Here is a 22307-nt window from a genome sequence, read left to right as displayed (position 1 = left end):
GTATGTGTAGCAGTTTTCAAAATAAGTTGTTGCTTTTCTCCCTTGGAAAATTTATTTATTTTTAATTTATTTATTTTTCCAATATTAATATTCAAACCTTTAAAATGATAATGAGATTTCAGATGCCAATATTTTGGTAACTTTATTCTTTGGAGTAAGAACAAATGCCAAGAGAATATAAAGAAATCTCAAGGGTTCTAATAATCTAGTAACTGAAACCTTTGTGAAGCATCTTATTCTTTGAATATAATTGACTTCTTAAGGTAAGTTCAAGTAAGCTAAACACTGAAATTACTGGATATTTAAATTGATTTCTCCAGAAGTAGTGAAACAGCAAGCAATGGAATTGTATTTTGATTTCTTAAGTGTGAATTTTGACGTAGAATTTTTTTTGACATAGAGTTTTGGCATATCTTTTACGTAGTAACTAAGAGATTTTGTAAACAAATACTTTTAGAAAAGATGATTTAATAACTATTTTTTTCTTATGTAACTGATTGAAATCAAACCAAGGGTATTTTGGTAGCAGCTTGGGTGAATACACTTGTGTCTATATTTCATGCTTATAAGTATCACAGTTATATCACTCAGATCTATAAATAATATTTCTTTATCCAGAGATTATATTTCACACTGGATCTGTGAACATTTTATTTGTATAGAAAAAGAATCAGTGGGTGGTTAAGTCTTCAGAATTATGGACTGTGGTTGATTTTAGAATTTGGGCTAAGGAAAGATTCTTATGAAATGTGAAAAGTCTATATAGGTTTTAGTCAATCAATGTTATATTATTAGTTTATTCTCTAAGTTTCTCTTTTGTATTTAGACAGTTTCTTCCTCAGAAAATTTCCTTGAAGTTGTATTTTAGTCATTTATCTTTTTTTTAAAATACCTCCTATCTATCAGCACTCTCTTAGGAATGTAGAGATGAGTATGACATGGTTCCTTCCCTCTGGGAAATAAGTCATATGGGGGAACTGGCAAGTAACATGTTCAATTTTTCAAAATTTTTTATTTTTAATATATATGGCTACACTAGCAGCATATGGAAGTTCCCAGGTCAGGGATTGAATCCATGCTGCAGCCAGGGATCAAACCCATGGCTCTGCAGTGACCCAAGCAGCTGCAGTCGGATTCTTAACCCACTGTGCCACAGCAGGAACTCCTAACATGTTTACTTTTAAAAGAATTTAAAGTATGAAATTAGAGAGTTCCCTTTGTGGCTGAGTGGGTTAAGAACCCAACATAGTGCCCTGAGGATGTGGGTTCTATCCTGGCCTCACTCAGTGGGTTAAGGATCCGACATTGTGGCAAACTGTGCCGTAGGTCACAGACATGGCTCGGATCCCTCATTGCTGTGGCTGTGGTGTAGGCTGGCAGCTACAGCTCCAATTTGACTCCTAGTCTGGGAACTTCCATATGCCCCAGGTATGGCCCTAAAAAGAAAAAAGAAAAAAAAAAGATAAAGTGTGAAATTATTTAAAACAATAGTTATGTACAAATAATTATCTACTTTCAACCTATTCTCAATCACTGTTCTTCATATGTTACTGAGACTACTCTCAACCAAAGTTACCAAGAGCCTAATTTCCTAATTTTATGTTCACATCTCTGGTATTTCATTTGACCATTCAGTAGCATTTAGCATAGTTGAGTGACCTTGAGCCAGTCCTGGTTTTCCTTTCTACTCACTGACAGATCTTTCTCTGCCTAACACGTTCGTGTTAGAGTGCTCCAAGACACTGACTTAATCTCTCTTTGCAAATCTCCTTCTTTCCCCATACTGTATATATGTTTATGATTCCTGAATCTGTATTTTCAGCACCAATCAACCCTGGAATTTCTGAATTAATATATTTAACTCTAATGACCATCTCTTATTGAATATGTAATAGATACCTCAAATTAATATGTTCAAAGCTGTTTTTGATTTTGGCGATTTTGACCCTCACTGCCCTTTTTGTTCCCTATTTTCTTAGAGATATCATTAGTCACTGAGTTGTTCAAGCCAAGTAATTAGGAGTTATCTTCGGTCTCCTTTTCTTTTATCAGTCACATATCACATCTAATCCACCAGCAGTGTCCCAACAATTCATCTTTCAAAAAATATTCTGAATCTTTATCTCTCCTTACATCCACCAAATCTAAATTCAGTATTAATCCCCCCAACACCTACTTTTCTTTTTGGCCACGCCTGCAGCATACGGAAGTTTCAGGGTAGGGATTGAACTCGCACCACAGCAGCGACCCAGGCTGCTACAGTGCCAGTACCAGATCCTTAACCCGCTGTGCCCCTTACTAGTATTCTTATTTTCACTTCTCTTAGCAGTGAGAGCTATCTTTAAAACACAAATCAGGTCAGGTCACTTGTCTGTGTAAAACCCTCCAGTGGCTTCCCATCATGCCTAAAATAACATCCAGATTTCCTCCTTTAGCTGGGTCCCACATGATTTGGCCCCTGCCTACCTCCCTGACCTCGTTTTATATTGCTTATCTCCTGGTCCACTACGTCACTTCATTGTAATTCACATACCTTCTTTTTGTTCCTGAAAGTACCAAGTTTATCCCTATTTCAGGGCCCCACCCCTTTACCCTAGAATACCGTTCTTGCTTTTCTTAATTCAGTCCCTCACTTGTGCCTAAGACTGTTCTGGGAGTTGAGGATAAACCATTGGGAGTTGAGGATAAACCATTGAATAAGACATAGAGGAGTTCCCGTCGTGGTGCAGTGGTTAACGAATCCGACTAGGAACCATGAGGTTGCGGGTTCGGTCCCTGCCCTTGCCCAGTGGGTTGACGATCTGGCGTTGCCGTGAGCTGTGGTGTAGGTTGCAGACAAGGCTCGGAGCCTGCATTGCTGTGGCTCTGGCGTGGGCCGGTGGCTGCAGCTCTGATTAGACCCCTACCTAGCCTGGGAACCTCCATATGCCGCGGGAGCGGCCCAAGAAATGGCAAAAAGACACAAAAAAAAAAAAGACATAGAGTAGACTGAGGCATTTTTCTTAAGCTGGTGGCTTCCTTGAATATATAACTTAAAATGTTTTCTCTGAAACTTCTTTAGCTCTCCCATATGGCTTCTTTTTGATGCTACAATTTATGTAATTCATTTAATCTGTACCTGGAAGGAGTTTACATTCTAGTTGGAGGCATGGTGGAGGGGGAAGATGGCAGTAAACAAGATACATTAAATGGTTGTAAGTGCTTGAGAGTTTGGGGTTGGAAACTGTTACATTTTGAATGAATAAACAAGGTCCTACTGTATAGCACAAGGAACTAATCCAATCTCCTGGGATAGACCATGATGGAAAATAATATAAAAAAAGAACATATATATGTGTATGTATATATGTGTGTATATATGTGTATATATATATATATATATATATATATCTGAGTCACTTTGCTGTACAGCAGAAATTTGCACAATATTGTAAATCAACTATTTTAATAAACAAAACAAATGGTAGTACTAAAGAGAACAACATAAAGCAGCTGAGTGCTTAGGTTAAGGGAGAGGTTGTAATTTTGGATAAGATGGTCAGGGCAGTTCTCTGTGATGGTGACATTTGAATGATTATCTAGGTTGTGATATAACTCAGATTTGTTTAATATAAAGTAAATAGGTATTCTTCACAGACATTTTGTCCATTTTCTTGTCTATGCTCTATTAGTTGCCATTCATGTTTCATAGCTCACATTTACCTCAACTTTCCATTTGTTAGTGCTTGCTATCCTTAGCTTCCTTACCTTTCCTATGTCCACAAATTTGCATTTCTTCCAATTCTGAACTTTAGTTTAATTACTTGATATAAAGCACTGTATAAAGATTTTAGTTGAAACATTTTCATTGATCTGATCTGGGCTGTTTTAATCCAGTGACTGACAAAGCAAAACTGTGTGAAATTACATTTTTTTTTTTTTCCTTCTTAGGATTTAAATTTGGTCCCTATATACCTTCCTGAAACTTCATACTTTATAGCTTTTCTACTATTTAAGACTTCAGGTACAGGGCGTGGTAATTGTCCTTTATGAAAAGATAGGAGGTCTCTGGTTCTGTGTTTCATCAGAAGAGCTGCTGAAATGGATTAAAACTCACTGGGCCTTATATCCAACAGAAAAATATTACCCTGATAGAAGCTGAAAAAAGTCTGCCTTCAATTTATTTGTAGTTTACTTTTAATTTGTTGAGTTACATGTAAGTAACTTTCATTTTTTGTTTTCCCCTTTATCTTTTGCTATGTTCCTATGGATTTCTCTTTCCTGTTTGGACTGAATGTGCCATATATGATTCTTGGAATTCTTCATTTACTGTTCCTTTGTGGCCCTGTTCTGTTTGGAATCTGGAACATTGGAATGATGGAAATGTGTTCTCTACAAAGTAGCTGTGAGTATACTACATAATTTATAGAGAGACTTTTTTTCAGTCTAAGTTAAATTTCATTTATAGTTGGATGACATGAACCATGAAAGCTTTAAATTTAATACGTATTTTTAGCTCTCCACATAGTAGGCTTTCAAATATTTGATTTTAAAATACTGTATTCTGATCGGTATCCTATTTAGTGTATATTTAAAATTAGCTTTTCAATTTAATAACTTGTTTATCTTTTCACCATTTGTCTTAAAATTAGTTTATATGAATTTTTAAAAGGTAAAAAGGTTATGGATGGAATATTTAGGTATGTATGTGATACTAGTGAGGAATGCAGGTTGCTGTTCTTTGTTAAATCCAAATGTATTGAATTAATATTTTGATCTCATGAGTTTTTTTGGATGAGAATTTAAGTGTGGCATAAACCTTTAAGAGAAATGTGGAATAGGAATATTTTGCCATTATATTTTAATGATGAATAAGACCTATCTTTAAGTAAAATTAATCAGTAAGACTCTACTCACTCAGATGGTCTGAACTATGGACAGTGTTTCTCACCAATGGGTAAGTTGAAAATCAGACTGATTTACTGCACTAATTTAGAAGTAGATTTTTTGAGTTACTCATAAAGCTATTATTGAAGTCATCAAAGAGTCAAAAACTAAACAGAAAAGTGAACTAAAATTTACTTTAAAACCTGGATAAATCTGATGTACCTGATGATGGAGACAGCAGGATCATGTAAAAACCTTGAAGTGACATAATTGGACCTGGTAAAACAGCTTGAAAGATGTTTGCTGATTGCATTATGAGAGCTTTTAAGAGTTTATGAAAAATTTCAAACTCAACAAACACTTTGATTTTATTTCCCGAATAAGAAGGCAGATTTCAGAAAGCTCCTGCCTGTTGTGATTAGTATGAGCAGAGGGAATAATTACAACAATTCTTAATAGAATTTTAAGGGGATTTAAAAGTTTGATTGTGAAAAACCCTTTGTTAGGATTTTTTTAGTTTTTTTGTCTTTTTGCCATTTCTTGGGCCGCTCCTGCGACATGTGGAGGTTCCCAGGCTAGGGCTTGTATCGGAGCTGCAGCTGCCGGCCTATGCCAAATCCACAGCAACGCAGGATCTGAGCCGACTCAGCAGCCGACACCACAGCTCACAGCAACACCGGATCCTTAACCCACTGAGCAAGGCCAGGGGTCGAACACACAACCTCATGGTTCCTAGTAGGATTCGTTAACCGCTAAGCCACAACGGGAACTCCTAGGATGTTTTTTTAGTTGATTAATCAGAATCTTTTTATTACTAACTTAACTATAAATTGAAATCTTTGCTCTGAGCCTGGTTTCTTTATTTTTGCTTGCAGAAGTTGGCAGGCCAGGGATCGAACCCATGCCCCAGCAGTGATGATGTTGGATCCTTAGTCTGCTGAGCCACCAGGGAACTCCATAGTTTCTTTAATTTTTACTTTATTCCTTTGAGTTTTTATAATTGACTATTATATTGTCAGTCAACTCATGCTTAATTCATTTTGTCCATTGTTTCCGTTAACTAATACTTTTATTGTTAACACTATAAAATCAGTTTTATTTGCCATGAGTAATAATAGCTTGTAGAGTTTTCTAAAAATAGGTTAGTGAAGGGAATTGGAGATATATGGTAGAAGTGTTTTGTTGATACATGAATAACTGGACCCTTTTTGCTTTTCACAGCAACAGAAGAACCTTGAAGGCTATGTGGGATTTGCAAATCTCCCAAATCAAGTATACAGAAAATCAGTGAAGAGAGGGTTTGAATTCACACTTATGGTTGTGGGTAAGATATAATTTCTCACTAAAATTGAGTTTTGATCTAAGTTTCAAAGTCTTAATGAGCTCTGAGTGATATGAGAAAACAGTATTTTAGATAACTGCAGGGATGATCATGTGTTATATTTTCTTTTGTTATAAAATACATTTTAAAATTCAGCTTGGTGACATAATGGGATTTAAGTGTTTTCTTGCTGCTTTTTTGTAGGCGGTACAGTTTTGGAAACTAGGTAAAAGTTGAGAAGCAGTGAGGGGTGTGTGTTTATGGAATATACCACTGGAGAAGTTCTCTTCAATTGATAGTGCTACAAAAGGAAATGACATCTGGTGGTTACTTTCTACTCCAGGATAATTTTATTCTCTCGCTTCTGTAGTGTAGTGCAGTCACATCACATCAACGTTTAACCTAAACATATGTTCTCTGAATTTGAAAAGAAGGATGGATTGGGCGGAGGACCGTAATCATGCAAATGATTACTGTGGGAATTCATTCATTGAGTATAAGCCTTATAACTTAGACTCAAATATGACTCTCCTTGTTCTTTAATTCAGTCTCATTTCCTTTATGAGTGTCTTTTATCCTATGAACACTTTTCCCTGCCTGTAGTCCATTTTAAGAAATTCTTAAGGGTTATTTTGACTGTAGGTTGGTAACATTATATACATATAACATTGTATATATATATACATATATATATATATATAAATAAAACCTTTTCCATGTGTAAGATTAGTACTCTTAAATAACAGTCTTAATCTTAAATGACTATAATATTTTCACCTTCTGTAGGCTGACTTTATAATCTAGCTCCTAAGTTTGATGCAGTTTTGTTGTATTTCTCTTTGTTTAGAGAAGGTAAAAGGCAAAATAGTGGATTGGCTATCCTTGACAAAATTGAGTTGATGCTGGACCTTTATGTAGTGTGCATTAAATTTTGCTAATTACATTCAGCTCCTGGCATTTTTATTTTGGTGTTGAATTACTTTAATTGAATTATGTATGAAATTTTTTCATTGAAGGGAAGAATATTTTATCAAGTGACTTTAACCTGAGGGTCAGTTTTTGGTTGTTTGAAATTATCTGCATTGTAATATAATAGTTTACATTGGTGGCATAAAGTCTGTAAACTTGACTGTTGGTAGAGGTGGTTAACTTGTTTGCTTCTGGTTGAGTAAGAAGCACAGTATACCTAGCTTACAAATTGCTGCTGTGGAGCAGAGGTGGGTCTAGATAGATGGATAAAATAGAATATACCTTTTCTTCCTTAGATTGGTAACATGATCATTATATGTGAGGAAATACTACGTCTTACCTTTACATATGTAATGTTAGTAATTTTAAATGACAAACTGTTGACAAATAAAAGATCATTTTTTAATTTCTAAGAAAACTTCTAGGTCCGTTAGGAGAACCATAGAAATTTCTTCTTTTTTTTCTTTTTCTTTTTTTCCCCTGGCTGAGGCATGTAGATGTTCCTGGACCAGGGTTCAAACCTGACCCATAGTAGTGACCTGAGCCACAGTGGTGACAGTACTAGATCCTTAACTGATGGGCCACTAGGGAACTCAAAAATTTTTAATGTTAAAATTTATTTTAAAGAATAACTTCTTAAATATGTATTTAGTAGAGTAATATCTGGGGATCAAGGCCAGATAGTTGGTTAAAAATCTCTGTGACATTTTTCTAGATAAAAAGTATTTAATATTTATTAATCAGCTGATTTTTGATTTTTAGAGGAAATATACAATCTCTGAATATATCGTATTTATTAATTTTTATGGTCAGTCTTTTTGTCAACTGGTTTTTCTTTTTTTTCTGTCTTCCTTGATAAGACTTCAACTTAAAGGAAAACGGGTATTAATGTTGTTACTCTGTTTTCCCCACTATACCTTGAACATTGCTGTTTAGTTAGCTGTCTTTGTATAGACTTGTTGAGTGCAGGATTTAAAGCTTTTCATCCATAGCATTGCAATGTATAGCGGATAGTCATCTTTTAAGTAAGTATTTAAGACATTGTCTTTTTCAGACTTTAGACCAAATCTAATATCATTGTTTTTAGATAATAGAAAACTAAAACTAACCTTGCTTTAATATTCTTGACTAGAGACTACAAGCTATTGTTTATGAGCTAAATCCTTTTTTTTAAGATTTATGCTCAGAGCAGTTTTGGCTCATATAACAATTCTTGGTTTGAGACTTATACATTGATACAACACAAACAGTTGATTTCTTTATTCTCTTCATCCTTTGTTGGAAAGCCTTTATCCAATAATCTTGCCTCATAAGCAGTACTTATTGAGTATTGAGTGGTTTTTTGTTTTTCGTATAAAACAGGCATCATGTGTATTTCTGTATTTTTTTCTTAAAGGAATTTATAATTAATATGACAACATAAGGTGTATATAAAAAGATAAGTAACATTTTCAGGAAGTAAATATGACTCAGTAGAGTCAAGGATTAAAAACCATAGATGTTTAAAGGTTAGGAGCACTTGTTCCTGGTTGGAGATTATTATTGCCTTATTTGAGGAGGAGGTATTAGAGCAGGTTTTTGAAGTAGAGAATTGGGACAGACATTGAGTGGACAGTCCATTTGGGAAAATGATAGCCAATACCTACGTAGCTTATTATGCGCCAGGCAATATTTCAAGTACATAAAGTACTCACATGTTATGTAACTCGTGCAGTCCTTTACAACAACCCTATGATGTAAGTATTACTGTCATCTCCATTTTAGAGATGAAGAAACTGAGGCATGGAGATATTAGGTTACTTGCTTGTGGTTACACTGCTAACAGATGTCAGAACCAAACCCAGTCTGTTTCTCAGTCCTCTGTGTTTTTAAAAAGCACTATGCAGAAGCTTATTTGGGAGTACTGGATATAGCACAGAGTTCGTAGAGTTCATCCATTATACCTTGGACCTGTATGATTTCAACTAGCTATTGTGATTTCCTTCAAAAAAAATTAGAGATGAAGGAGGGGAAGAGAGAGGAAAAAAATGGAGAGTTAGTGAACTTAAATAGTGCAGGCAGTATTTTTCTGTCATTCCACTGGAATGAATGAATGAATGGCCTAGAGTCAGCATGAAGTGGAAGAGGTGAATTTTCTATTCCCTCGGTCATTTTCAGCTTTTACATATGCTTTGTAGCACTTCACCTTGCTGAGTTAGTCTAGGTATCTTAATATAAGCTAGTTCCTTCTGATGTGCTCAAAGAAATAAGTTTATTTCAGTGCAAGAAGAAAAACGGGTTGTCAGTTTATATGTAATTGTGCTTTATAGATGATATGGGGGTGTTTCAGGGTCAGTTTACACTGCACATTGACTTTCAGATCTAACCCCTAAGTTGTAACTTTATAATAGTTGAAATGGTAGACTACTCTAGATTTCAAAGACCTTGATTATTACCACCAGGATGAGGAGATAGGATTCATGATTTGAATCTTTATTTTAAAATTTAGTTTTAAAACTCTTTTGTCAGTCACATCAAATAATGAAGACATTTAGGGAAGTTCCCTGCTGGCAGGTTAAGAACCTGTGGGTTAAGGATCTTGCATTGTCACTGCTGTGGCTTGGGTTCAGTCCCTGGCCTGGAAACTTTTGTATGTCATGGTTGTGGCCAAAACAAAAAGACACTTGGGTCTCTAGTTCAGCAAAGTGTCAAACCTATTTGGGCTTAGAATTTGACTCTCTTATATGTACTCTTTAATTAGACTTGCCTATTCTGTGAGAATAAAATGTTAATTGTAAAATCCTGAATTTGCTAGAATCTTTCAGAGAGATAGAACTTAGATTGTAGATTGCTTTATCTGACCAGAACATATGCTGAAAAACATGTGGTTTTAAATCTATTATTTTGAATTCTTTGAAGATAAAATTGATAGTTTGATCATTTTTATAATTGTAAGCTTTATTTTTGTAGCGAAGATTTGTTTTGTTTTGTTTTTTGTCTGTTTGCCTTTTCTAGGGCCACTCCCACGGCATATGGAGGTTCCCAGGCTGTAGTCAAACTGGAGCTGTAGCCGCCGCCGGCCTGTGCCAGAGCCACAGCAGTGCAGGATCCGAGCAGAGTCTGCGACCTACATACACCACAGCTCACAGCAACGCCGGATCCTTAACCCACTGAGCAAGGCCAGGGATCGAACCTGCAACCTCATGGTTCCTAGTCGGATTCATTAACTACTGGGCCACGACGGGAACTCCTGCAAAGGTTTTTTTTTTTAAATTTTTTGTCATAATGTATTTGACCTATACCAAATGTCTTATAGCATTGACATTTCTATTTTTTTGGCGGAGGGGCGCTTACATCATTGTGGTTTAGCCACTTTATCATAATGTGTCTTTTGTATATGATTTATTAGTAAAAATTTAGGAGGTATATAGTCAGTGATAAGATTATAAATGTCATAGTTTCTCTCAACTTCCTGGTTGGTGTTTGAATTGATATAATAAATAACATGCAGAGTTACTTGAAGAAATTAAAAGGTAATATTGGTGAATTTTGTATCTAGGTTATTGGGTATTTAGTGGTATTTATTTAATTCTGAGGTTGAGATAATGTTGGATACTTGAAGTGCCTTGAGTAATATTTTAAAATTTTCTTCCTTGAGCTCTATATTTTTATTTTAATAAAAGTAATAAAATTAGCCAGTGGTGATTGCACAACATTGTGAATATGGAAAAATCAATTGTATACTTTGAAATGGTGAAGTTTAGAGTTCCTATCATGGTGCAGCAGATACAAATCCGGCTAGGAACCACGACGTTCAATCCCTGGCCTGGCTCAGTGGGTTAAAGATCCGGCATTGCCATGAGCTGTGGTCTAGGTCACAGAAGTGGCTCGGATCCCATGTTGCTGTGGCTGTGGCATAGGCCAGCAGCTGTAGCTCCGATTCGACCCCTAGCCTGGGAACCTCTATATGCTGTGGGTGTGGCCCTAAAAAAAAGCAAAAAAATAAAATAAAATAAAATGGTGATATTTATGTTACGTGAGTTTTATTTCATAGAAGTAATTTAACCAAAGCAGAGAAAGTTTGGGGGGGGGGGAATCACATACCTACTATTTAAATTTTTGTATTCCTTCTAGGTTTTTTAAGTGCATATTTTAAAACGTACTTTTGTGATAATGTTAATATGTTTCATTGTAGAAATCAGGAGAAGCAGAATAACAAAATGAAAATAAATTACCAAAATCCATCATGCAGTGCTGTTAAGGATGAAACATACAGTATTCTTGTTTGTATGTATCTGTAATGTTCTCTGATTGCCTTATAAAATGTAGCAGTAAATTATGGCTATATACTCTTTGATAACTATGGTTGAGTTGTAGATTTTTTTTTTGGCCTTTTCTAGGGCTGCTCCTGTAGTATATGAAGGTTGCCAGGCTAGGGGTCTAATCGGAGCTGTAGCTGAGAGCCTACGCCAGAGCCACAGCAACATGGGATCCTTAACCCACTGATCAAAGCCACAGCAATGTGGGATCCTTAACCCACTGATAGAGGCCAGGGATCAAACCCGCAACCTCATGGCTCCTAGTCGGATTTGTTAACCACTGAGCCACGACGGGAATTCCCCAGTTGTAGATTTTAATGGCTTGTGTAGGTTTGATATACAATAATTAACCATGTTGTTCAATATCAGGATAGTTACAAATAAACATGTTCATAGTTTATGTCTGTATCTCTCCACCTATCTACCTATCTTACTATAGGTGTCCTTGCATTTTTTATTATTTCCTTTGGGAATTTGAACTGATATGTTTTTCAAAGGCTTATGCATTGTTTTAAGGGTTTTTATTATCTGCTTTCTTTTTTTTTTTGGTCTTTTTGCTATTTCTTGGGCCGCTCCCGCGGCATATGGAGATTCCCAGGCTAGGGGTCCAATCGGAGCTGTAGCCACCGGCCTACGCCAGAGCCACAGCAACGCGGGATCCGAGCCGCGTCTGCAACCTACACCACAGCTCACGGCAACACCAGATCGTTAACCCACTGAGCAAGGGCAAGGATCGAACCCGCAACCTCATGGTTCCTAGTTGGATTCGTTAACCACTGCGCCACGACAGGAACTCCTGTTTTAAGGATTTTTAATATGTATCACCAAATTGCCCTAAGATAGGTTGTGTGTCATTTTGCACGCTAATCAGATGTTGATAGCATACTGCCAACACTGGGTATTTTAGTGTTTCTTTGCCAATTTAATGCCTAAAAATTAGTATCTTATTTTCTTCTGTTATTTTCATCTATTGTTGCCAGTTAATTTTTAAATCATTTTAATGATATTGATATTTTTGTAAATTATATATTCTAGTTTAATTTTAAAAACTATGTTCTTCTTTTGCCTCGATGATATAGATACCATAAGGGTATTGCTGTTGTTGCTCAGTATTGACATTTTTTCTATGTCATGTTTTATATTAACTTGATTTTTATATTGTCCATGCAGTCTTTTTTTCTTACAACTTTTGTCTTTGTTGTTATATGTCTGCTTGATTCAAGCTTATAGGGATTCCACTGTATTTAAGCATATAAGGTTTAATTTTTTTAATTTTGCAATTTAAATCCATGTGGATTTTTGGATGTGAGATGTGAGGAAGGAATCTGATGTTTAATTTATCTAATTTTTTAAATGGTAAATTAGTCTTCTCAGAACTATTTATTACAAGCTTAAATTTTAAAAATATATTATCTGCTATGTGTAACTACCTCTACCTCACAGATGGCTTGAGATAATTGTGTATATGAGTGCTCCTTGTACTTTACTATATGTATAATATACCTGGTAAATCTATAAGCTACATAAAAATGTTAATTTTAAGCAAATATTTATTAGTGCATTTTTATAACTTAGTTTTAAGGTCTAAATACCAGGGATGAAGAGAAAGATTAGGGATAGATGAGAATGATATGGCAGCTAATAGGTTAAATATGTGATTAATCCCTACTTTGAACTTCTGTTTTGGTTGAACTCCTTTGATTATAAACATTCAGGACACACATATTGTGCCTTTACTTTGCAATTTAATGTAAATTGCTGGGCAAAACTCTTTTCTGGTGAGAGTGAGATTTAGCTCATTTGAAAGATGATTGAGAATTTGTTCTTTTCTTTTTCCATGTAAATAAGGTTTAGCTGCGTTGCTTGCATTCTTGTTAACAGAGTTGATTTTTGTACTTGCTATTATGTACATTTCAATAAAGATATAAAATTTGAGTATTTTGCTGAAGTTATGTGACATCACTAATTAGTCTTAAGAGTGCACTTGCTTTATAGTTTCTACAATGTTAATGCTGTCCCTTGAAAACTTTCTGATTATCTTATTTTCCCCTAAGTGTGTCAGGTGCTTGATGCCCATGATATCAAGAATCATAAGGATTGTTTTTATTAATAGGTTTACAGGAGTTACCTGGTGGGATAGTGGATTAAGAATCTGGTGGTTTTACTGCTGTGGTGTGGGTTTAGCCCCTGGCCTGGGACTTTTTACATGCTGGGGGGCAGCTAAAAATAAAAAATAAGATAAAGGTTGACAGACTTTAAATTTGAGTCTCAGAATTAAATATTTCATGCAGATTGATGTTTGCTTTCATTGTCGTTAAATCAAGTTTTGATAAAATCAGATTTAGTATCATTTAGGAGTTAACAGTAGTATTTCTTGGTTCAGGCCTTTATTATATATAATTTTGGACTAAAGAAGAAACTTTATAAAATTTTAGTCATCTGAAAGGTTGAATACAGGAAGAAGTTAAATGAACTATATTTTGATTGTTAACGGTCTGTGTTTCCCTGAACCTTTTAATCAAAATCATCTGGACTGCTTTTTCAAAGATGTTCATTCCTGCTAATGTGGGTGTCTGTGTTTTGTTGAGAGTTTCTCCTTAATCCCCATTCTAAATTTTAAAGAGCATTGCTCTAAGGATATATTAATGTTAAGAGAAGGGAATCAAATTATATATTTCTTTGAAATATAGTTGTATCATTTGATAACTCATGTTTTTTTCGATATAACAAAAATGTTAAGATACGTAGTTTTAAAATATTCTTCCTATAGAAACTACTACTTGTTACAAAATAGTTTTTCGTTAGAGATGTAATAGAGGAGTAGATAAAATTTTTAAAAAAGAAGAGATCACTGCTGTTAATTTAGTTACATTACAGCTATGGTAAGAGACAGAAAATACATTTTTATATGTGTCTTCACCTGATGCTATATGACAAGCATTTTCCCATGTCAAATGGATTTTTAAAAAATAATTTTCAATGGCTGATTAATATTATTTTTGAGCGATGATTCCTACTAAGCTTATTTTCACTGTGGTACCCTGAAAGGCTGAAAGGTTCCCCTCCTATCCCCCTTATTTCTTTACTATTAAAAGGATTATTGCAGTGTTTTTCCCTTGTGTGTTCGATTCCCAGAAGTAGATGACATAGCAAAGATGTGAACTGAAAATGTTATATCAGCTTGTAGTTACCACAGATGTTTGAGTGGTCTTGTTTATCTCATCCTTCCTAGTATTCAGTAGAAATCTTTTTAAAATGCCAAATGAAGCAAAATGATGTTGCTAATTTAGTATTGACAGAGGTTCCACATTTAAATTTGTGTGCCTTTGATCATTGACTTGAAATTTTTTTGTCTAGCCTTTTTATTTATTTATTTTTTAATTTTTGGCTGCAGCATGCAGTGGCTTAATGTGGGATCTCGGTTCCCAGGTCAGGGTTTGAACTCTGGCCGTGGTGGTGAACACACCAAGTCCTAACCACTAGGCCACCAGGGAACTCCCATGTCTACCTTTTTATGTAGCATAGTGACGCCATTGACAACAATTTCTTTGTTTTATTTATTGTGGATATTATAATTATGCATACTCATGCGTATATGTGTGTGTGTGAATTTAAAGAAATATTGGTGAGACAGATATACACAGTTACCAGTGTGATTCACACAACCACTGCTGGACCTTAGGGTATAAATTTTGGTGTATGAGATTTATGGAACTTGAAGAAATTTGAGTCATTCATTCTAGTTCAAATGATTAAACTTTGCCCACTTTGGCTTTGAAAGCCACTTTTAATACCAATTTGTAGAATATGGTCTTTGCTTAAGAAAAAAATCAAACCTTGTTTCCCTTCTTTTATCCACTGGATATCTATGTAAAATAATTTCTTTGCTCCTGTCTCCTTCCTGATCTCGCTCTCCTTTTACTTATCTCTATATTGTGGCCCTTGGCCCTAAGTTTCATAGAGCTCTCCACTCCAGTATTTTGACAAAATCTTTATGTTTTATGATTCATATATTTTAAAACTGGCTCTGTTTCCCCTCAGATTAAAACTCTTTATTTTCCTCAGTGAATACTGGCCACAACTGGAAATTAGAAGTCTGATCTCTCCCTCACCCCCCTTATGAAAGACTGATAATTTTCAAAAGAATACTTCATTTTTAAAAGAGAATGTTCATTGAATGACCAGTTAGAATTTCAGGCACCGATGTGAAGAATGTGAAAGAACATGGGGGAGAGAGCTCATAAACAGTATCTATCGATTTCAGCTCTTTCTCAGTTTAGCAGAGGAACTTAGAGAAACTTGATATACAATTTAGGAATGGTTACAGATCCTAGCCTAAGTAAAGTTGTACATTTTAAGCACAAAATTGTGGTAATACAATTTTGGGATTATTAGTCATGAAAAAATTTTCCAAGTAAAGAGCAATTTTATCTCTGAGTATAACAGGAAATACGAACATCCTCCTTAAGGCCTCCCAGCTTGATTGGTTGATTGATTTTGATTGATTGGCTGTGCCTGATGGCATGCAGAGGTTCCAGAGCCACAGCAGTGCCAATGCTAGTTCCTTAACCCACCATACCACCAGGGAACTCCAAGGCCTCTCAGCTTTAGATGCATAGCAAGTGAAAGCTTTTTGACTTGGTGAATGAGGTAATTATTGAGTGGCTGGTTGGAATGTTTGCTACTAGCTGTAGAGCAGAAGTATTACTTAGCTCTTAGTGCTGGTGGTCAATTACTGTAATTAGAATAAGTAAACATTGTTTAGATAATTGCAGAGCCAGAACATAGGGAACCTGTTTAGCTTGCATTTTAGGATTGGTATGTACACCACTCTCTATGTCAAAGGATACCCTAATAGATTATGAAGATATGAAATGGCATTATAACAATCCCAGGTATGTAGACTACCTTGGAAATAATCAGTATCTAATGTAGTTTAGAATGTTCTGAGTAGATTAAATCTTCAGAGATAAGCATATTAAAAAGCAAAACAAAGACTAGCACCCTCCTTTATATTTTTATTACATTTCTTTATAGCCAGATGTAAAGAAAGAATACATCTTTACCTTTAAATATCCCATCCATTAGTTAACTTCTCACTGTTTGGCTTCTCTCCTTAATACAAAACTCCTTTTATTAATGGTCAGTAAAGTTCTTGTTCTTTAATCACTTTCCTTTAACCTCTCATTTGGTATTGTTGACCACTTTTTCTTTGCAGTTCTTTCTCACTTTCTGTGATAGTGCCTTCTGGTTTATCTGGTTGTTTTAGGATCCTTAGACTGGCCATCTTTAAATGTTGACGTAATGTGGCATTTTGCCCACCATCATCTTGTCACTAGAGTACTTAATGTCTTTTTTGAACAGTACTTAATTTCTTTTTTCTTTTCTTTTTTTTTTTTTGGCCACCCCATGGCCTATGGAATTCCTGGGACAGGGCTCAGATCCGAGCCACAGTTCCCGAAGCTGTGGCAACGCTGGATCCTTAACCACTTTATCAGGCCAGGATCAAATCTGCATCCCAGCACTCCAGAGATGCTGCCTATCGTGTTGTACCACATCAGGAACTTCAAGTTTCTTGATTTCATTTACCTTTCAAATCACTTTAGGAAGCATCTTCCAAATATATCTGAACATACTACCCTGAATTCTGGGCTTTAGTCTCCAGTAGGGTATAGTTATCTATTTTATTATAGCTCCTTAAATGATACTAATATGCATTAAAACATTTTTTGGGGGGAGTTCTCATCATGGTGCGGCAGAAACGAATCCAACTAGGAACCATGAGGTTGCGGGTTTGATCCCTGGCCTCACTCAGCGGGTCAAGGATCCGGCATTGCCATGAGTTGTGGTGTAGGTTGCAACAAGGCTCGGATCTGGTGTGGCCATGGCTGTGGCGTAGGCCAGCAGCTGTAGCTCTGATTAGACCCTAGCCTGGGAACCTCCATATGCCAGGGGTGTGGCGCCCCTAAAAAGGCAAAAAAAAAATTTGTTTTTTGTTTGTATAGGATTTCATTTATTCATAACCGCTAACCAATCACTTTTTCCCTTTTAATTTTGTTGAAGTGTAGTTGACTTACAATGTCGCATTCATTTCAGGTGTACAGCAAAATGTATCAGTTTTACATATACATATATCCATTCTTTGTCAGATTCTTTTCCCAAATAGGTTATTACAGAATATCGAGTGAATTTCCCACAGTAGGTCCTTATTATCTATTTTATATATAGTATATATATGTTAATCCCTAACTCCTAATTTATACCCTCCCATTTCCCCTTGGGAAACCGTAAATTTGATTTTGAAGTCTGTGAGTCTGTTTCTCTTTTGTAAATAAAGTCCTTTTGTGTTCTTTAAAATTAATTCACATATAAGTGATATCATATGGTATTTGTCTGTCTTTGTGTGACTTCACATAGTATAATAATCGCTAGGTCCATCCATCTAATATGCATTCTTGTTAAGAACTGTAGTTTCGGAGTTCCCTTCATGGCTTAGTGGTTAACAAATCTGACTAGGAACCATGAGGTTGTGGGTTCGATCCCTGGCCTCACTCAGTGGGTCAAGGATCCGGCGTTACGGTGAGCTGTGGTGTAGGTCGAAGACTCGGCTTGGATCCTTAGTTGCTGTGGCTGTGGTGTAGGCCGGCGGCTACAGCTCCGATTAGACCCCTAGCCTGGGAACCTCCGTATGCCTCCGTTGCGGCCCTAGAAAAGACAAAAACAACTGTAGTTTGACACCCTTATTGTTGCCTCAGCTGAAATTAACATCTGTGTCTTAATAGGTAACACTGGAGTTTGTTTGTTTCTTTTTAATGTCAGGTACTGTGCCAATAAATTTTATTAAAAGAAGCTAATAAAATTAGCACTGTGCTAATAAAATAAGTATCTTATTGGGGTTACATATTGTGGTTGACTTAGGATTTGAATTTGAGTAAAACTGATTTCAAACTTAAGGAAAAACCAGAATAGGAAGGAAAGGACAAAATAGGAACACAGTATGGTCTATAACCTGTCTCAAGCTCCAGGCTTTCCTCTTACCTAAACTCCAATATAGTTTGACATCCTGAAGGGACTTAAAGATTGTATTTTTAAAATCTTTTGTGTTCTTGCCCACACTGTTGCTGCAAGATTATAAAAGTGACCTCTTATACCTTCAAATATTCCAGATGGTTGAAATGCTTTTCCATCTTTCACATCCTCATTGAAGTGTGACTGTCTTTCAAGGTTGGTGTGATTTCTCAGTTCTTTGAAATCTTGTTGCTTTTGGGTATCTTATTCATGGTCTTGGTCGAATTCTGCCATATATTATTTGATTCTTTTGCATATTTTATGTCTCCTACCTTACTAAAGATTTTTGAGACCAAGGACTCAAAATGTAAAATGTCTTTTATTACCTTTTCATTTACTGTATATAATTTAATGGCCACCTACAAAGTACCAGGTTCTATTCTAGTCCTCAGAATCTAGAGATGAACAAGATGTGGTCCATATCATTAAGTTCTCTGGTGACAGAGAAGGAATTAGGATCCAGGTCTGCTTGCATTTAAACAGCAGAAAGTGTGTAATAAATTTCTTTTACCTTACAGCAAGTGTAGTTGGTTAGTTAATGAACACTGTCAGAGCAAGGAATCAAAGATAATAATACCATAACCATTTTATTTATTTATTTATTTAATTTTTTTTGGTCTTTTTTCTCTTTAGGGCCACACTCGCGGCATATGTAGGTTCCCAGGCTAGGGGTCTACAGCTGCCGACCTACGCCAGAGCCACAGCAATGCGGGATCCAAGCCACGTCCGCAACCTACACCACAGTTCACAGCAACGCCAGATCCTTAACCCACTGAGCAAGGCCAGGAATCAAACCTACAACCTCATGGTTCCTAGTCGGATTTGTTTCTGCTGCACCATGATGGGAACTCTATGTGAATCATTTTAAAAAATGAAAAATAGAAGTGTTTAGAAAATTATACTACATTTTGTTTAGGAAGAGCATTGCTTTATGAAACCTTAAATTTTGTTTTTTTTTTTTAAACCGTGAATTGTAAGAAGTGTGAAAATCTACTGCCCAATGGGAGAGTCCAGTGGAGACTATCAAGGACTTCATTTAAAAGCAGATTGACATGAAGATTAGAATTAATGGCTGGGAATTTGAACATGGGTGTTCTGGTTCTTAGTGCTCTTAGCATCTGTAGCTACTTTCTCTTTGGCATAGTTTTCTATTGTTTAAAATAGTTTGATTTGTATCTTAGGACTACTCCAGTTTTGATGTTCTGAGACTCTATATAATTTAGCAAGATGATCTTGAACACATTATATATGTTTACTACACATTATATGTTTATTACACAGTTTCATTATGTGTAATGAACTGGGTTTTTCCAAGCTGCTAATGATAAAACCGATGAGGAGCATCTGTGGTTAAATGTTTATGTGTAATATACAAATGAAAAATCTTTTTCCTCAAGGTTTAAGCTGCCTGTGAATTTTTACTTAATATAATCCAATTATTTATATCAGCTGCTATAGCTTTATATGATTAAGGAAAAATAATTTACCAAGAATTATACAGTATAATGTTTCAAAGTGTTTCATGTGTTGAATGTTAATAAATGTTTTAGGGGGCTGGGGAAATCATCTAAGGCTGCAGAATTGAGGTGCTGGATAAAAACAAAGACAAGCAGTTTCTTTAATTGTAGGACTTCTCAGACCTCTTATAATACCAAGTATCTAAAGGAACTTGACTTAATTATAAATAATTATTTATGCAACTTTTTTCAAAACCTTATGAACAAACATTTTATGAATATTTTATTCTTAGGCTTGAAATGTAATATTCTTGAATGATGGTAGGGATTCAGAGATAAAGAGGCCATGGGTTATTTTAACCTGTTAAACTACAGGTGTAGTGTTAGATTCTAGTTAAGTTACTCTTATTTTATAATTTTTATAAAGTATTTAAGATCTTAAATTGTAAGTATTACAATATTTTGTTTTAACAAGGACAAAATTTAATTGCAATTATTTCCTCTTAACGTTAGTAAAATAAGGGAATGATAATTACTTGTAGCTTCAGAACTGTGTGGTGCATTTCAAAGTCAAATAAATGTGAAAGTAACTTGGATCACTTAACAGATCTTAAAATATTAATTATTAAGAAATATAAAGAGTTACAGATAGGTATTCTATTTATATTTTATTGATAGTTTTGTTTTCTTAAGATGTATAATTCTTTTTTTTTTTTTTGTCTTTTGTTGTTGTTGTTGTTGCTATTTCTTGGGCCGCTCCCGCGGCATATGGAGGTTCCCAGGCTAGGGGTTGAATCGGAGCTGTAGCCACCGGCCTACACCAGAGCCACAGCAACGCGGGATCCAAGCTGCATCTGCAACCTACACCACAGCTCACGGCAATGCTGGATCCTTAACCCACTGAGCAAGGGCAGGGACCGAACCCGCAACCTCATGGTTCCTAGTCGGATTCGTTAACCACTGCGCCACGACGGGAACTCCAAGATGTATAATTCTGAATGTCATTATTCTTAGATGTTTCCTAGTTAATAATAACAGATAACTTTATCGAGGTTGTTTCCACGGATTCTTTAAAGTAGAGTTTGAGTTGATGGGACTACTTATAGTTCTCTATTCTTTTGTATTAGTGACACTATTGCTTTCCCTTTAGTAAAGCTAATGAGCAAGTCACTTGGGAGTATTTAGGATAAGGCTGTTATATTTTGGCTTAGAGAATATCTGACATTTTTCTATGGAAGTAAATATTACTCTACTGAAGATAGATATGAATTAATAATGTCCAAACTCAGGCATACCTTTATTGTCTTCAACATTTCTTTTGATTTATTTTGAGGCTAATACCTCTTAGAATCATTATGTTGCCAACCTTACCCTTCCACTCTGTTTCAAATGTCCATATATTTATTACCCACAGAAAAGAAAAGTTTATAAATATTTTAATTTTCTAAAAGATGGAAATTCTGGGAGTTCCCGTCATGGCTCAGCGGTAATGAACCCATCTAGTATCCGTGAAGATGCAAGTTTGATCCCTGGCCTTGCTCATGGGGTTAAGGATCTGGTGTTGCTATGAGTGTGGTATATAGGTCGTAGATGCGGCTCAGATCCCATGTTGCTGTTGCTGTGGTGTAGGCTGGCAGCAGCAGCTCCAGTTCTGCCCCTAGCCTGGGAACTTCCATATGCTGCAGGTGCGGCCCTAAAAAGACAAAGGAAAAAAAAACGTAAATTCTAAAGACATTTAGTAAAGTTCCTTTTTCTCCCTCCTTGAGTTCCATTCCGTTCTCTTGTGACAGGCATTATTGTTATAAGTTTTCTGGCAATTTAAAAAATAATTTTATGTACACCAGTCATTTCCATGTAGATTTCTTCTTTCTTTTTTTTTTTTTTCCATATGCTATAAGTGGCCACACTTATAGCATATGGAAGTTCCTTGGGCTAGTGGTCGAATCAGAGCTGCAACTGCAGCCTATGCCACAGCCAGAGCAACACTGGATCTGAGCTGCATCTGCAACCTACATCTTAGCTGGATCCTTAACCAGCTGAACAAGGCCAGGAATTGAACATGCATCCATCCTCACAAAGACAATGTCTGGTCCTTAACCTGCTGAGCAACAACAGGAACCTCCAGATTTCTTTTTTATGTAAATGGTACTATGTTCTGAATACTGTTCTGTGAATGTTTTTTCCCTATCATTTAATATATTATATTTACATTCACTTCAGTATGTAAAGTTAGTTCATTCTTTGGAGTATGTAGTATTCTGTAGTATGTTTTTGTCATGATATGTACCTTCTGCTGTTGATGGGTAATTATATAATGCTTAGTTAATT

At 35.7% G+C, this 22307-nt stretch overlaps 1 protein-coding gene across 3 annotated transcripts in view; it reads left to right on the top strand.

The window, feature by feature from the left end:
* Nucleotides 1-22307, top strand: part of SEPTIN7 (septin 7) — a 101709-nt gene that overhangs the window by 19977 nt on the left and 59425 nt on the right. The window contains exons 2-3 of one of the 3 annotated variants that reach the window (XM_047763081.1): nucleotides 4380-4384; nucleotides 6088-6190. In XM_047763081.1, the coding sequence (XP_047619037.1) occupies nucleotides 4380-4384; nucleotides 6088-6190 (108 nt within the window). Of the gene's footprint in view, nucleotides 1-4379; nucleotides 4385-4917; nucleotides 4937-6087; nucleotides 6191-22307 lie in introns of those variants that run through there. The other 2 variants (XM_047763083.1, XM_047763082.1) reach the window with 2 other exon arrangements.

The sequence above is a fragment of the Phacochoerus africanus genome, chromosome 16, assembly GCF_016906955.1.
Source record: "Phacochoerus africanus isolate WHEZ1 chromosome 16, ROS_Pafr_v1, whole genome shotgun sequence".
Taxonomy (NCBI): Eukaryota; Metazoa; Chordata; class Mammalia; order Artiodactyla; family Suidae; genus Phacochoerus; species Phacochoerus africanus.
Note: the sequence above shows the minus strand (reverse complement) of the source record. Positions and strands in the feature narration are given on the sequence as shown.